The sequence below is a fragment of the Antennarius striatus genome, chromosome 11 (genome assembly GCF_040054535.1).
Source record: "Antennarius striatus isolate MH-2024 chromosome 11, ASM4005453v1, whole genome shotgun sequence".
Taxonomy (NCBI): Eukaryota; Metazoa; Chordata; class Actinopteri; order Lophiiformes; family Antennariidae; genus Antennarius; species Antennarius striatus.
In genome coordinates, this window is record NC_090786.1 from 12,327,501 (window position 1) to 12,345,000 (window position 17,500).

Sequence of the window (17,500 nt, forward strand, 5' to 3'; positions counted from 1 at the left end):
ACACACACACACACACACACACACACACACACACACACACACACACACACACACACACACACACACACACACACACACACACACACACACACACACACACACACTTCAAACGGTATTCTCAGTAGCATTTTTTGTTTGTTTCTACCCATTAGTAGAGAAAAACTAAAGAAAGGGAAAAACCGAGCACACTGGGCTGTTTCAGGGAAATTACTCCAATCCTCTTTCCTAAATCATCCAAAATAGATGAAACAAGGGCCGTTACCATCCAGAAAGTTGAGCTGATGTTAAATTGTCATACAAATAACTGAAATGAACAATTATCCTCTGCTGATATTTTCCCACCATTGCCTCACAGGCCTAATCATAATTTCACTTGATGAAAGGAAATGGCATTTGTTGTTACAACCACATTTATATTTAAACTGGCATCTAAATGTTTCACTAAATGCCAATCACCTGGATTGATCTTCAACTGATGAAGCAGTGGATCTGAGAGTGTTTAAATGTTGAAAAATGGTTGAAAAGCAAATTGTGTCCAAACTGGAGCTTTGATTTGTGACTTTTCTAATTGATTCATGATGTGCATCAAAAAGTGAAGCGACAAGAAATAAACAATTCCTGCTGCAAAAAGACTAATTTAATTCTCCACTCATAGCAGAACTTGTTCATCCAGAAGACGTCATTAAAGAGTCAAACAGCAGATGGAAAAAGTGATGTAAATATAACATTTGGTTTCATCCAGCAGTTTTTATGTAGAGGAATGAAGTGATTCTAATCATTATACATCCAAATATTTATAAAAATAATATTGCAGTTACCTGAAGTAATCAAAAGAGCCTTTTTCATAACTTAGATCTAGTCATTGATCTCATTGAATAAGATTGACAGAGCATTGGTACTTGTCTGTAAACTTCTGCACCAAGTGAGAAAATCTAAGAAATGCCCTCCAGGAATTTGTTGACGAGTACACTGATTTGACAAGGATGTTGTGCAAAGATTTTTAATACAGACACATTTTGTTCTGGCTTTCCGTGATGCACACAGAGAGGCGTTTCTGGGTTTGGTGAGCCTGCACAAAAACCTGACCTCAACCGCGTCCAACATCTTTGGGAAGCACTGGGACTCAGCCGGGGTTTCTGCCGTCGGTGCCTGACCTCACGTTCATTCTTTCTTTTCACACTAGTTCTCTATCTGGACCAGGTGTCAAGTCAGCTTTGAGGAGAGAAATACGATCTCTGCTGGAGAGAGGACAACAAGAAGAAAGAGCCACAACACCATATCTGGGTGTGTGGTGCATGTTGATTTGGTTGTGTGTGTGTGTGTGTGTGTGTGTGCGTGCGTGCGTGCGTGTGTGTGTGTGTGTGTGTGTATGCGTGCATGTGTGTCTTGTGTCAACTCTGGTAAGCATCACAGATGGTGGATAGGAGAGTTAAGGACACCTTTACCTTCCAGGCTTAGCCTTGTCTCTCAGCTGTCCCATCTCCCTCTTCCTCTGTTCTTCTTCTGTCTTTTTCTCTCTGTCTCTCATCCTATCCTTCTTTTTATTCCTCCCTTGCTTCACCCTCATCCTCCATGTCTGTTTCCCACCCTCTATCTCTCTGGGCACCGGTCTCAGTGATTGTGTGTGTTTTTACATGAACTATTTATCTGTATTGGCAGACTCTCACCAGCTAACTCTTCTTCTCTGCTCCCCCCCTTCATCTCTGTGACTAACTTGCTCATCTTCTCTTTCTAAGTTGGCACAATTATTCTAACTGGGTTTTATTAACACGTGAAGCATTGTGTCATGATGCCAAAATGAATAGAAAGGGGGGGTGTGTATATAGTTGTGTATGTGTAAAAATATCTCCAGTATATTTATCCCGTTAACTTTATTCATTAGTGTATCACAGGAGACACAGTTCCCACAAGGACAAGTATGTTGTCTCACCAACATTTCCCCCAGCTCCGTCATTACCATCTTTCCTTGTTCTGGTCCTCCACAGTGTGTATTTCCTTTTTATATCTCCCCACTCCTCATCCTCCTACTTTCACTCCTCTCCCCCTTCTCCTCCGTTGTCTATATCTTGGTTGCCTTTTGCTATGGATGGCACGGCTAAGCTCGGTTCTGCTCTAATGTTGTTGGACCAGGAAGAGGAAAAGTAGTGACTGTGAGGCAATGTCTCCTAACTACTGTATGTGGTTTTGACTCGGGACAGAAAGGCAGAGATGATTCGCCTTGGCAACCCAGCAGAGTTAAGGTTTCAAGACATACCATAAAGTAAAAGCATTTACTTGACAGAGGAAGTGAAACAAAAATGCTGTCAAAATACTGTCACTTGATGTTACACCAGGGATTCAGTGACAGTGCTGGAAAAGTAAAAAAAACAACAACATCAAGTATGTGTGGGTGACTGACATGAATAATTGTTAGCTCATTATAGCTGCCACTCTGCTGAGCCTCGTCAAACAAAAAGGAATGTTTGAAACACTGTTTTCCTCCATCTTCTGCTGAAAGTCATCAAACTTTGTGCTTCTTCAGTCTTTATTTCTAGTTTTCCTGTCATTTACATTTTCTACGCTATACATTGTCCCTCCATGCTTCTGCATGTCACAACTCACAAAACTGTGAAAAACGGCTTGTGACCTGGTTGCCATGAATGTACCTGTTTGTGCGTGCATATGCCGCATGTAGGTCTCATTGTGATGTCTGTGTTGCAGAATATTTTGTTTGGTTGGCTTCATCCTGTTCATGCACCTAACAATAGACTCCTAATTAGCTGTGATAATTTTCATCTCCTTCTGTTTTCCTTTCTCTCTGCTCCTCCGTATTTCTCCTTCTGCTCTGTGTTAAGGCGCTGTGGGAAACATTGCTAAATATACACATGGAACAGCACAGGGAAACAGACGCTCTCATTTGGAGTTTGAAGAAGCACCGAAAGTGTAAATTGAAAGGGGCAATGACGCAAATATAGTGGTAGAGGAGAATAAAAGGCAAGAAAGACAGCATTTTGTTTTATCTCATACTTTGCCCAAATCTAAAACTGGTCAGCACCAAGTAGAAAACAGTCGGTCAAAAAGGTGACAGAAAGGATGGATGTGTCCCTTCTCTTTCACCTGGAAGCAACTTTACGACCTACTTCATGTTTGTTTTGTGACCAAACCCCATCAGCTACAGTCGAGCACATAAACCTCGAGGCACGGCATTTTACACCAGCCACAAAGTGGTTTTTATTCACTCTGCAGAAATACATTCTGTCGCTCCCATTGGATTCCACCATGTCAATCAATGCAACAACAGAGAGGCGAAACAGAAGATGTTGAAAAACAAAACAACAACAAAAAAAAAAGATGAAAAATTTTATGCCAAATGCTAAATTGAATAGTGATAATTTAATCTCTGGAGGGCTGTTCCAGTTTTGCAGTATTGTCAATGTCACATCTCAATGAATGAAAAAAAGTTGTCGCTGTGTAACTCAGACTACTTTACAGTACAGTAGGGTTGTGTGCAGTGTTCCCTCTAAGCTGCACGCCTGCGCAATTACACACTGCTCACACAGTTTCAGCGCACAAGAAATTCTATGCTGCGCATAAAGTAAAATTTGATATAAATGTATTGTGATATCCCGTGTGTATTGGTGCTGTTGTGGCTTGTTGCCCTGAGTTGTTCTGCGCGTGTGTGAGTTGTGCATGAGTTTGCGAGTCTTGGAAGAAGGGTAAGTGTAAGAAGTGAGTGTAAAAGGTGAGTGTGAGCAGGAGTTGAGAAGAGTTCTGGATTTTTGCTTGTTAAGGCTGGAGGCCGAAATTAAGCTCACCAAAAGAAGTCTGTGGTTGTCATCCTTGCCCACATTACACAACACTGGGGGTGTCACAATAATATACAGTAATACAATAATATCTAATATTAGATCTAGTATAATCTAATTAATTAGACCAATGCTATTGTTTTCTGTACCATTTTGCATTGTAACTCAGTGAGTGACAGGTGTCCAGCCAATGATACCATAAGGTTCACTGACGCTACTCAGCCAATCAGAGCACTGACGATGCTGCATGTGTGGCCCTGCTATACGCACCGTGTAGGTTAGCTACCGGTAGTTAACAACTGGAGACGAACGGGCAGCGTTACCTCCACTCACCAAACCAAAGTAAAAAAGAAATGTGGTTCATTTAAGATGGAATGGCTGTCGGAGAACATGTAACTGCAAATAGAAGAACAAGTGAAACTGGGTGAGACTTTTATCTTTTTGAGAAAGTTATATGCAAGTAGCAGACGAAGTCATTAACCTGGATGAAAAACAAGGTTAAATTTGAGCCATATTTGACATCAAGATTTTTTATTTATGGATATTAAACATTAAAAGCTGTTATGACTTGATAATTTACGGGTAGTAGAAATGCTAATAAAAATGGACTAATTAAATATTTTACAGACAAAGAGTTACAGGCATTCATTCTGTATCACAAGCAACAGCACACACCATTGTACAAAATGTGAATGTTTTAATGTGAACAAAATGTTACGTGTGAAAGGTGTGTATGTGTTATTTCTTCCAGAACAGGAGCCTAAGTTCACAACTGGACCTCACCTCGGCCAAAACAGGACCCTCACATATAACATACATACATCTCATGAAGAACAAAATTTTTGTCTTTTTCATTGCAAATGGGCCAAATCACTTATATTAAGAGTAAACTAATGAAAATTGCTACTGTAATTTGATTCTTTTAATAAGCCATGTAACTTGCTATGATCCAAGGTTTTGAACTAGTGGTGTGTAGGGACAGCGTGCACATCTGATGTTGCTCACATGGTCCTCAGGGCGCTCAAGAAGCTTGTGTGTTGCCCAGACACATGAAAAATTAGAGGGAACGTTGGTTGTGTGTGAGTGTGCGTGCACATGGTGTTTTTGTGTATACTCAGTGTCCCATATGAGGTTCGAGTCGGGAGGGGCTGAGTCATGTCTTATTCACTCAGGGAGACAGATGGAGACGCAGGTGTGTGTATTTCTACAGTGTGTGTGTGAGTGTGTCTCTAAACTCCTGTGCCCTTGACTGCTTACAGTATGAGCAGCGTGGAAACATGTATATCGCCCCTTTACAATTTACTGCATTAAAAAGCATGGTTTAACTGGTTGAATAGGAAACATATGCATCAATGTAAGAGTCTTGAAGTACAAATGAATTCCCTTTTTTGCTGCGTCCTCTATCTGACGTTAGAATTGAGGGCTGTGTCCAACAGTCCCTTGAGTTTGGCCCCTCTTGGTGTTTTTGAAGACACATCATAACTCCCCATCTTTTCTTCTTGTTCTTTTTCTCTCTCTGTCACGGCTAGATTTGCTATTTACTTTGATAAGTTAAATTCTTTTCCACCAGCTGCGTCCTCTAAGTGTGTGCTCTATGTATTCAGTGTGTGTACAGTATGTGTGTTTATTGTGCCAAGTGGGATTTACAGGCTTGTTCCATAAATGGGGCAGAAAATGTACAAAGTACGCTGTATTAAAGCTCCTTTACCACACACACACACACACACACACACACACACACACACACACACACACACACACACACACACACACACACACACACACACACACACACACACACACACACACACACACACACAAATGGAGACAAATGTACAACAGACCCACAAATTCTAATCAACAGCCAGGGCGCAGTAGTTGATGTCGGAAGCCCCCAGTTCATCGTGAACACAACCTAAGATTTTGCTACATTTGCAGAAATACATAGAAATACAGACGCACAATGGCCCATACAGACACACAAACACCTCCCCAGTCACGGCCTGCAACAGTCAGATACAGAGCAGCTCGCTGGTGACTGCTTATACTGATTCTTACCAGTCTCACCACATCCTCTAATACAAGCTCTGTTGGGAGGATTACAGCTAAACAAGTGCACATAACACATCAAACAAATATTCCCATGAGCATCTGGCTGCAAGGGCCTAGTCTGAGTGTGAACAGGCCTGGTAAATGATTAGACTGCATGAGATACTCTACAAAACATGAACACAAGATTCAAATTCACACAGAAAATGAATATGTCCACAGGTGAATCATTTAGTTCAGTGGTTCTCACACTCAAAGCCAAAACTGAATTAGATCACAGAAAATATGAATTTGGGGTTAAAGGAACATACAGGGTTATCTGGCCTCAATCTCTTAGATGGTGGTCCTCCATCTTCAGGATGTAGCATATAGAACAGACGCACCTTGTTGGCATGCTTCTTACTCTGCAAGACCAAAGGAGAGAGAGAACGATAGTGTGTCAGCCAAAGCAAAGAATAAAAAACAACAACAATGACATTTCATTCATTTCACTAATGACATGCTCAGGATGGATGGATGGATGGATGGATGGATGGATGGATGGATGGATGGATGGATGGATGGATGGAGGGATGGTTGGATGGATGGATGCCCTTTCATTGTAGCAACTTCTCAGCTCGGGTGTCTGTTTTTAAGATTATTTTTTTAAAACTAGCAATCAATAACTACAGTATGGAGTATCTAACAATATGTTAGCCAAACTGCAGACAATAGACCAGTACTAGTCTGTCCTGTTTGGAATGTATGGTGAATTATGGTTCTGGAAGATGCCACCTTTTTGCTGGCTGTCAGATGTGTTTATATGGAAGGACAATAAGATGCTAACACTAAAGATAAAACCTGAACTCTACTGCAGGGTACAGATCAGGGCATGCAGATCCATGTTTGTTTTGTTGTTACGGTTTTATGCAGCTGTCTGGCTCCATGCATCGTATTTTATTGGCTCGCTCTGACCTTCACACCTTCCCACCACGCACTGATATCTCTCTATTTACCACCACTATTTACCACCACTAGTGCAATTTTCCCACAAGCAGGTGTTGACATTCTGCATCTTTACTTCAACGCATGCAGTAAAATACAAAATTAATGCGCAACTAAGGACGGAGAAATGAGTTGAGATTGGCAAGATGAAAAGAATCAGGGGAGAAACATGGTGATTGATGGGAAATGGTGGTGATAAAATTAGAGCGTGAGCATTTGTCAAATGTGTTCAGATATCTTGGGGGAATTTCTTGTTTCAGCTATGTGATTTGTGGAATTAACTTCTGAAGATAAGTTTGACTCCATCATGACTGCTTAAATACACAAAAAGAAACTGAAAGGTAGACTGTGACAAAAAGCTCTATGGGCTTCACCAGTGCTCAGATTGGATGCTCTGCCCCTGGGACTAGAATAAGCCCCTCCACTAGTACATGTCAAAGCTACTTTAATGCATTTTGTCAGAGCTTGTGAGTGTGTATGTGTGTTTATAGGTGTATAAATGGACATACAATAGATGGCTCTGGGATATGGGCTAAAAGCGAGACCTTGTGTCACCATGGTTACCCTGTTCTGATCCTCTGTGGTCACCCTCCTCTAATGGACTCCATGTCTCTCTCTCTCCCCCCTGACTCTGTTTTTCCCAATGACAAATCAAGTTGGAGGCAACCTGCTTGGAAAATGTAATGAGCTAAACGACCAGTTCCTCTTCATTCAATGAAGTTTTACTACACTGATGCAACTCCCCAGAGAAAAGTAGCAAGCTAAGTTAGAGTGAAATGGCAGAAACACTGTAGCTTTTACACTGAAATAACTTAATTTCAAATCAATGGAGTTTCAGTGATCGATAAAACTGTCAGTCAAACAAAGAGGCAAGAAGTAAAGCCATGCTCTCTGATCCTAGTGGTTCAGAAACACAATTACTCCATTTAATAAGACGTACAAGGCTTTAGCTACACGAGGAAGGTCATCATCATAGCTTCATTACTCATCACTCATGTGGCAACGTACAAGATAATGTCAGTTAAATCAATTCAATAATTCGGCAGACCAAAAAATAAAATAACGATCCCTTTAACTCCTCCCTCCCTCTGGACCACCTCAGCCTCTGCTCACTTCCATCGACTAAACTCAAGCTCATGTTATCAAGTTAAAACATTTTGCATTTGAAAAAGAACAACTGGCAAAGAAACAAATGTGTTTCACTTAAAAGCTAAACACACGTGTTCAAATGATGTATTAGTATTGAGAGCTGTCACTCCTCTGCAAACGAAGGTCTGATGCAGCTTTTGATGGAACTTGTGACATTTTTTGATGCCACAGTTCACTGCGGCTGCCCTAGCTCCACTGTGGGTTTGAATCTCCTTGCAGCAAAGATGTTGTAGCCATCAGCCTAGGTTTGATAGGCGATGTTCCTGTCAAGTGGAAGTGCTTTTGTCAGCTGCTCATATTTTATATGTCTGAATATGGCAGTGGTGTCACAGATCCTCAGTGGTTTTTCTGCAGTATTTCAGACAGAAGCTTTCTGACTTGTAGCGCTGCACCTGCAGCCAGTCATCGGCTGGAGGACACAGGTGCTGGACAGGGGTCAGTGTAACTATAAAAAATGTCTGTCACATTGTTCCTGTGCATGGGTGATCATTGTCACTAACAATCTATCATCAACACTAACAAATCTCACTGTTCTGTGTCATTAACATGGTGGTGTGGAGAAACTCTCTCTGGGGCTGGGGCAGAAATTAAGTCCTGCTTTGGTGTTTAACTGGTCCCTCAGCAGTTTGAGGACACTAGTCACAGTACATCTGTGGTAGTTAACAGGTAGTAGTTACCAGTCAGTTTGTATGATGACCATTGAACCATATTTAGTCAGTTAAAAAATAATTCTGGAATCAAAAAATAGGATCATGCTAAGGAAATTTATCAGCACAGTGGACATTGTTCTGCTAACACAGACTTTATTAATACAGTATGTTCAAACTGTTGATGTCTCTGTGCATTATGTTTATACATGAGATGTGGTAATAGAATGTTAGAAAATACCCCAACAAAGATGCACTTATATTCTTGGAAAAATTGAAAATATCAGGTTATTTATTTCTCACTCGAATGTAAGGCATGGCCAAATGTCTGATCATTTTATTAGGACATCGGACTGCACTGATGAAAATCTATCTTTTTTGCTCTTAATAAAAATCAATCAGCTATTTTTAAAATATTTTTATAGACAGCAGCCTTTCCTGATTTGCCTCTAGCTTGTAGTCAGGAAACATAGCAGGGGCGTTTGTTTGTGTCCTGGAGCAGATTCTGTCCTCAAAGGTTACACCAGAAAGAACAGATTACTTTCTGGTCTTTACAAACTGCAGCATCCATAAAACGACAACATAGCTCTAGCCTGTTGTATATTAGTGACAATTAACTGCTAACCTTTTCCACCATGCATAGCATTGAGAGACACTTCAACAGTCCAACCTGACTCAATAAAGCACGCAGAAGTTCAATATGCTGTTCTTAATAAGCATGAGTTTAGAGCTGTTTGAATCAATACTTATTTGTCACTGACTGCATCAAGTCAAGTTAGCAGTAGGTTTTACTTTCTACTTGCACATTATGCCTGTGGATAATCATTCTAGTGTAAGGTATTAGAATTTGATACTCAAAGCCTGGCCTAAGGAATATATATATATATATATATATATATATATATATATATATATATATATATATATATATATATATATATATATATATATACAAAAAAATGAAAACAAAAGTGTGTAAAATTGCGCCTGTGGTGTCTGAATCGAACTGTGATTTTAATCATTAAAAAATACTTCATCCTATTATTATGCTCCTTTCTTTAGGCTGTAAAACGTTTATTTACCTCCATTCACGGGATTGGCTGCACAGGTCAAGCTGCATCTCCTCAGACAGTATACTTATTGAATCTAATGAACAGAAGCTCCCTGCACCCAAACAATTTCTTGCTGTGGTCTCTTGACTTTAACCACAAAACAGAGCTGTTACAAAACTTACAACTTTCTTTTTGCCTGCAAGGCTGTGTTTTTTTCATACTAAGGTCAAAAGACAGAAATAGATTTCTTTGGAGTGAGTGTGGTTGGTATATATGCATGCAGTCACAGTCACAGCCACTTTGTCACTGTCCTTGTTTAATTCTCTACAGACAAGGGCCTTGTCCTCATTAGTCTGCTTGTTAATTCTAATTGTGTCTTGTAATAAAGGACAACCTCAAAGCAATACATGCATACGTGACCCTGCATGCACACACACACACACACACACACACACACACACACACACACACACACACACACACACACACACACACACACACACACACACACACACACACACACACACACACACGAGTCTAAGCGTTGAATAATGCACCACACAGACTATTTAATGGCCATTCATTAAAATACTCACTGGAAGTCTCCTGAGAGATAGACAATGTTTAAATGTGCGTGCATGTTTGTGCTCAAGTGAATAGCATTAGCATAAGTTTATATATAACGGATGAGCAGTGTGTTGAACGGTGCAAGCACAAATTGGTACAAATTACACTGAAATAAAATCTGGAATCTGTCTGTCATGATTGTGATGACGGCATGGTAATGTTTTCTAAGTTGACTCACCTCATAGTGAGCGGTGCGCTGGGACTCAGAGATGAGCTGGGCGTTGCAGATGTTGCAATAGCTCTCTGTGAACAAGCCTCCATCCACGATGCCCGCAGACTTCATCTTCATCTGGGACTACATAATCCCCCCAAACATAAGCAAATAAGAATGCCATTACTATACAGAATGGAATAAAATAATGGTGAACCGTGTGTGTTAGAGATGCACGAATGTCATCCAAATGTATGAAAAGTTTTTGTTCAAAATGGTTGATCCATCATGACCTTAGTGTCCCAGATGTGTTGATTTTTGCTGTCATATATACTGTCGTTGAACATTTTGCCTCATGTCTTAGAGATGGAACAATGACACACCGAAGTCAAAGTGAGATTCAACATGGCGGTCCCAAGCTGCTAAAATAATAGTATTTAAAATAGCCGTTTTATATAGTGAATGTCAACTTTCAGATAGTAAGAGTAAACTAAGTAAAAATCCACATGAGAATTATAACTCCTGGCTGGATCTAGAACAGGGAGACTGTAATCACGTCAATCCTTTACAACCTCAACCCTTAAACAGCCTTCTTCCTTCAAGAATCCTTTGCCTCCACCTTGTCTGCTTGGTGGAAGACCCCTGATGTTACAAGATGGTACAACCTGGTATACTCTCCCCAATATGTCCACAACCTTGACTTTATTAACAATAAAAAACATGGGCAGAGAAAGGAGTCACCCACCTCCATCACCTTGTTCAAGATAATAGACTAAGGACATACACAAATCTGTTCAAAGATGTCTGTGCAGGTTCTCAGTTATCCAGGTTATGTTTATCCAAAGCCGTTTGATCAATCCACTGGTCTTTAAGAAAGTTCTTGAAGATGTTTTTCTCTCATCCATGAAACTTCTTCAGTTCTGAACTGGGCGCCCTGGGGGTGGCAGCCGCTGCCTCCTTTTGGTCTCTGGGTCTACGTGGTTCAACGCATCCACGCTTGTAGCTCTTGCCATTGCCAAGAAAACCATTTTGGTCGATTGGAAAGATAAAAGAGCCTTATTACCCATTTGTTGACTTTCTTCATTGATCACATTTCACTAGAGAAAATATCTGCTACTCAAAAAAAAACAATTGGCATCATTTACAGAATAATGGTCTCCGGGGTGGGACGCTACGGCCAACCGATTTGTCGGGGGCGGGTAGGTGTCCCTGCCCTGGCTTGAGTTGGGGCCACGGTTAGCATGCAGCCTGGATTTCGCCGCCGCTGAGACCCTGGGTGTGGGCTTGGCGACTGACCCTGCGCTGGGCTGTGCTGGCTATTTAGGTGCAGAACAGCGGGCAGTGGGTTCGGTCTCTGTGTTGCCGTTCGCCTTCAGATGATGGCCTCATGATGCTCCTGGCTGCCCAGGGTTGGGGGTGGTCTGCTAGCCTGGCCCCACTGGGTTCTGGTAGTCTCTCTGGGCATTGGTTTCCATCACACATGCATGTTGGTTCAGGGCTTACCAGGTTCTGTCAAGTCCAATTGTTGAGAACCGTTACGTCCCGTCAGAATGTGATGCGTCTCTCTTCAGGCATCACAATCTCATACCCTACATCTTCCTTCTGCACTGTTTTCCTCTGGTGGCCTGTTCTATGTTGTCAGGACCTCTACTCATCTGGTGTTTTATAACTGGTATTAAGGTATCAGTTGTAAGATATAATGAAACAGATCAAACCTCTTCCACTCTAACACCACTGCTTGTCTATCCATTACCCTGTGTTTTCTCTCCCTGTCTCCTTTTGGTTCCCCCTTAACTCACAGAGGTGCAGCACTTCCTTCTCTGGTTCGTAATGGGAAATTATAATAAAAACTGACAACTTTGTTCCCAGAAAGAACAGGTGATTGTCACATGCACGCATTCAAATTTATAAAATAATTTTCTGCAAGACTAAAACAAGCATTGATCTCATAAAAAGTTGACCCCCTTTTATGGGGTTAAACTTTGAGAATACATGCAGAACAAAAAAAAGAAACAATGGTCAATGGGGCATGAGGTAGGGGATACTCCTGGTATGACGCCAGTACACGCGGCGCCACATGTAACACGCACGTACACACTCACACCTATGGGCAATTTGGGATTGGCCAATTCTAACTGACACAGGAGTGTGATTATTTTGTGACAATTCAAGCCTGTAATAAAATCCAATAATAAAACAAAATGACAAATTAATGTTGTAAAAACCAAAAAACACACAAAGTCACCCTGTGAACTGTAGCTGCGCAAGCTGGAAAAAATGTCAACTTTTTTTGTCAAACATTTTTTGGACATACAAAAATAATCAAGAAACTTATTTAAAGTATAAATCTTCCAATAAAGATTGGAGGATAAAGATCTAATAAATATGAAGATTTAAATATGGTCAAATTGTCAACCAGAGACAAACTTTTACAAAACTTCATTGAATATTTGAACGCAGAGCAGGAGAGCGAACAGCATGGGTCAGTCTAACTTTAGTGAGGGAAAAGATGTCCAGCGAATTTCTCTAGCTGAGAAACAACATTTAGAAACCTTGTTGGTGCTGGAATTGTTTGACCCGTAAAGCAACAGAGACCTGAGTGTCCCACTGGGAGCGGTGGCTCCTGTTTCTTAACAACCCAGCAGCTGCACTTTATTTTACTTCTGTACTGAGTACTGTAATGTAAAAAAAATGGTTTAATGATGAGCTCTGGGGCCTTGTCAATTTTCTCTTCTCTTTATTATATTTGCCCTGGAGGTGCTGCTCTGAGAGGGCTGGGGTGAATAACTGCCCTGTGGGGAATGGTCCCCGAATGTAAACCATTAAACTGGATGAGCGGTTTGCCCCAAGGAGGTGACAGGATGCAGTGTTTGTAGGGGCAAAGTGTCTCATAGCGCACCACATGAGAACACTGCAGAGGTCAGCTCTGGTCACTTTGAAAGGAAAGGGCTGTTCATTCTGTGTGTTTCACAGCATTAGTGAGGAAAAATGCACTCAGAGGGGAGAAGTAGTGACAGTAATTGGTATTCTTTATTTCACATCTAGTCTGTAATTACCTTTACCCAATGCTCAGCACTCCCATACACACATGCAAGCACGCAAACACGCACGCACGCACGCAAACACACACACACACACACACACACACACACACACACACACACACACACACACACACACACACACACACACACACACACACACACTCTACTGGTGATTACCCCTATCTGTTCTCTTTGCCTCTTTATTGTAACCTGGACCTTCAAATTAACTCAACATGCTGTTCAGACACATCCTGATATAATTGAATTTAAAACAAGAGCCCCATAAATTAACTAAAATTCCATTACAGACATTACATGTAAATTGCATTATGTTATGCACAGTAGAGAAGCCTAATAGTCATTCTGGGACATCACTGAAGACTATATTACCTCAGTGATGTGAGGTGCCCTGTAAGCCATGATAGAAAACGCATTTGGGAACCTGACTCTTATAGTTGCCACAGATTCAATGTCCTCCTGGTCTTGTCGTGAGAACCAGACTTTGTGCTGTCTATCAGCAAGTCATAAAGAGTCTACTTTTAATCTGTGGTCTAATTAAAAGTAATTGTGAATGCAGAAATATCCTTATCTTACTAATATCTCAATTACTGCTGATTATTACATGCAAGATGGGAGATGTAGGCTAATTAATAGAGCCAGCCTGTTGGTGAGATTAATGGAATGGCAGGCCCAACAAAGCGAAAAGAAAGATAGAGGGAGGGATAATAGCGCTCGATGGAAACTGGAGTCACATGGCAGGGTGTGCCATTGGGTATAGAGATCTGGAGTTGGATCTGATCAGTGACAAATAAAATGTCTAGTTGTCCATTTACAGCAATGTTTCGGTTTGTTTAGGCCAAAGAAAACCTGCAATTTGAGGAACCTTTGAGGATCTCAGTCAGTGAATATCGGCATTTTCAAATCACTTGAACTTCTTAAATGCATATCTTACAGTTTTCAGATTGTTTAAATAATTACATATGTTTATGTATCATATATTTTATTTACATTGCTTTCTTTTTTATTTTAAACTTAGTTTGAAGGTAGAGAAACAACTCTATTTCAGTGCCAGTCTTACGAAGGACAGTACAGTAATCCCTCGTGACTCGCGGTTTTCAGGACCACCCGTGAAAAATGAAATTCCACAATATAGCATTTAAACATTTATGAAGCCTCCCCATATTGATATTAAACCACTTTATATCTGCATTATCTTTTCCAACACTCTTATAGACTGAACAGACTCATCCGCAGAGCGGGTGGCGAGGTCAGCACGCGGTTGAATGGATTTAATTTAATTCAATTTTATACTGTTTATATATTTTTTAATTTTATACTGTTTCATATTTTAATTTAATTTTATACTGTTTATATTTTAATTTTATACTGTTATATTTTTAAAATTTTATACTGTTTATATTTCAATTTTATAGTGTTTATATTTTTAGTTATAGTTTAGTATATAAGTCCTGTTAGTGCTGCATGTGTCTGTCTGTTAGTGTAGTGTATGTCTTGCGGTATGTCCTGTGATGTCAGTGTTTCTTTTTCTCCTGGTGTTTATCCAGTATTATTCGTTATGTAATTCTATCTATCTATCTATCTATCTATCTATCTATCTATCTATCTATCTATCTATCTATCTATCTATCTATCTATCTATCTATCTATCTATCTATCTATCTATCTATCTATCTATCTATCTATCTATCTATCTATCTATCTATCTATCTATCTAAAACACTTTTGTATTAAAGAAAAGTCTCAAAAGTTGTGGAACACAGTGCACACGTGGAAGCTGTCAGCCAATAGCATGCGTGTACAGTATCACATGAGTATCTACTAAAAATCCACAATGTACCGAAGCTGTGCATCTTAAAGCGTCAACAAGCGAGGGATTACTGTAGTGGACTTGTGACACTTGCATTCATTGAATCTGAACTTGTCTGGACTGCATTGTCACTGATTAATTACATTTATTTTAATGATGGTTTAAAAATGTAGCCTGGTGTTTTTGTGAACACAATGTCTCTAAAATATAATATTGTGCTAATTACAATCACGTTAACAAGTGACATTTGCCACCGTTGGACAAACTTCAGACAAATTCACGTTTCATTCACTGCAACTGTCTGTCTAATTCCATGACCTGAAGAGTTCCATTGTTTCAAGGCCAAGAAACAGATTGGTTAATTAAAGCAGCAGAATTTCAATGCTTCACTTGATAAACATGAACAATATAGAAATGTCAGGTAGTAAACAACTACAAAAAGACAGCACCTGAGGAGGAGGTTGGGATGGACATGGCAACCTGGGATTGACCCCACTATTTATTTTATTTATTATTAGAGGGAGGGAAAAATGAATGATGCAACTGATGTCAATCAGCAAATCCTGTACATTGGAAGGGGTCTTTTGTCTTATCCTTCAATCAGATTCAGTCTGGTGACAGCAGTTCTTTGACTATGCTGCCAAGCCTTTGTCAAATAATAAATGATGCAGAATAGACATGATCTCAACACCAATATCAACTAGAACCAATGCAGTCACAGACTGCAACATCCCGCGACACTCATGAATTCCAAATTTTACCCTGACCCACTTGCTCACATACAGTTGGAAAATACACTGCTATTGATCACAGGTGGACAAGTGATTGGTGCAGCAGGACGTCTTCTACCTTCCCTATTTCTTTTCCTGCCATCTCAATCATTCCAGATGTGCTGATGAGCAGCAGTTTCCTTTTTCCCATCTTCAATACCATTCTGTCTCATTTGAAAGAAAGCGTAACCGTCAAATAATGCATATAGTCGATGAAATACTGACGTCAGCCAGTGAGCCAACAGCCTGTCTAACGAGTCCCTTGTGGGAAGAGTAACAGAATGGGCTTCATGGGTTAATAATATGGAACCCTCTGCTGTGACACTTTGATGTTCCATGTTCCATTTTTTTTTGGCAATGTAACCTTCCTGGAGACTGCCTACCTTCCCGCGCCCCCTCTCAGATTTACAACCCTCCCCTTTGTACAGTTGTAATCAAAGGTAATAGTCTGAAGGAATAAAGTCTTTAAAAGAGCCAGAGACTGAGTCTGAGTCCAAATCCACACTCATTCTGTTTGAACTGCAGGAGTTCACTTTGTACTTTTGCTCAATGCTGCGCACTGCAAACATAACACACTCAAACGCAGCCAAAATAATAACACTGAAGTCTCACTGTGGAATATAAAAAGAAGAGCTTAAAGCAATAAAAAAATCAGTCATGAAAATATTGGTATAAGGTTGCTGGCTGTTCTCAACAATTCATTACATCACGGTCAACCAGAGGAATGTGTCAAATAAAAATAAAAAACCCCACATTGCCAAGGTCATATCGCACACATCCATTTCTCAGTCAGTGTCTGATTGTTTTTCTCCCTTGTTCACGACTTATGTTCTAAATTTTACTTTGGAAATGACAGCATTCATACTATGCTTGACTATGTCTCCATCGTTTCCATGTTATCACAGCCAGTGGAGAAAATTTGACCTTGAGGGTGGGGATTACATGTGATGGTGTGGATTTATCTTCTCTTGAGATAGAAGACATGATATGGCGCTGCTGAAATAAACTGCAAACTCTCATTCCACTTGGAGATGCTTGCAGATATATACAGTATATTCTAAAATCTATTTCATATTTGAGATGGAGTGTATTAATCCTCAAGTTGCTCTTGCCAAAGAGATTTCTATCTGAGTGAGACTTGCTGTTTATTTACATTTATCTGAATAAACTCCCATTTTCTACAGAAAATGGGAATGCCCTAAATGGGCATTTGCAATGCTCTTCTTTTTCATTTTTTATGATTACACTATGATTTTGTACTCATCTATTAATTCAAAGGAATGACAAAATTGGCAGAATGCAGTTAGTTAATCATAATTTTTTGCACAAGGAAAAATGTGAAATGCAGATGCATTTGAAATGAAATACTGTATATGTGGGTGACACGTTGTTGCAGTGTGTAGCACTGTTGACT

The 17,500-nt window shown here is 40.1% G+C and overlaps 1 protein-coding gene across 1 annotated transcript in view; it reads right to left on the minus strand.

Annotated features, from left to right (window-relative positions):
• The window catches only part of zgc:171482 (zinc finger protein), a 45,233-nt gene that overhangs the window by 22,726 nt on the left and 5,007 nt on the right, over nt 1-17,500 (minus strand). The window contains exons 2-3 of the mRNA XM_068327897.1: nt 10,472-10,588; nt 6,146-6,238 (exon numbers count right to left, since the gene is read on the minus strand). Of these exons, the coding sequence (XP_068183998.1) occupies nt 6,146-6,238; nt 10,472-10,582 (204 nt within the window). The 5' untranslated portion in view covers nt 10,583-10,588. The remainder of the gene's footprint in view (nt 1-6,145; nt 6,239-10,471; nt 10,589-17,500) is intronic.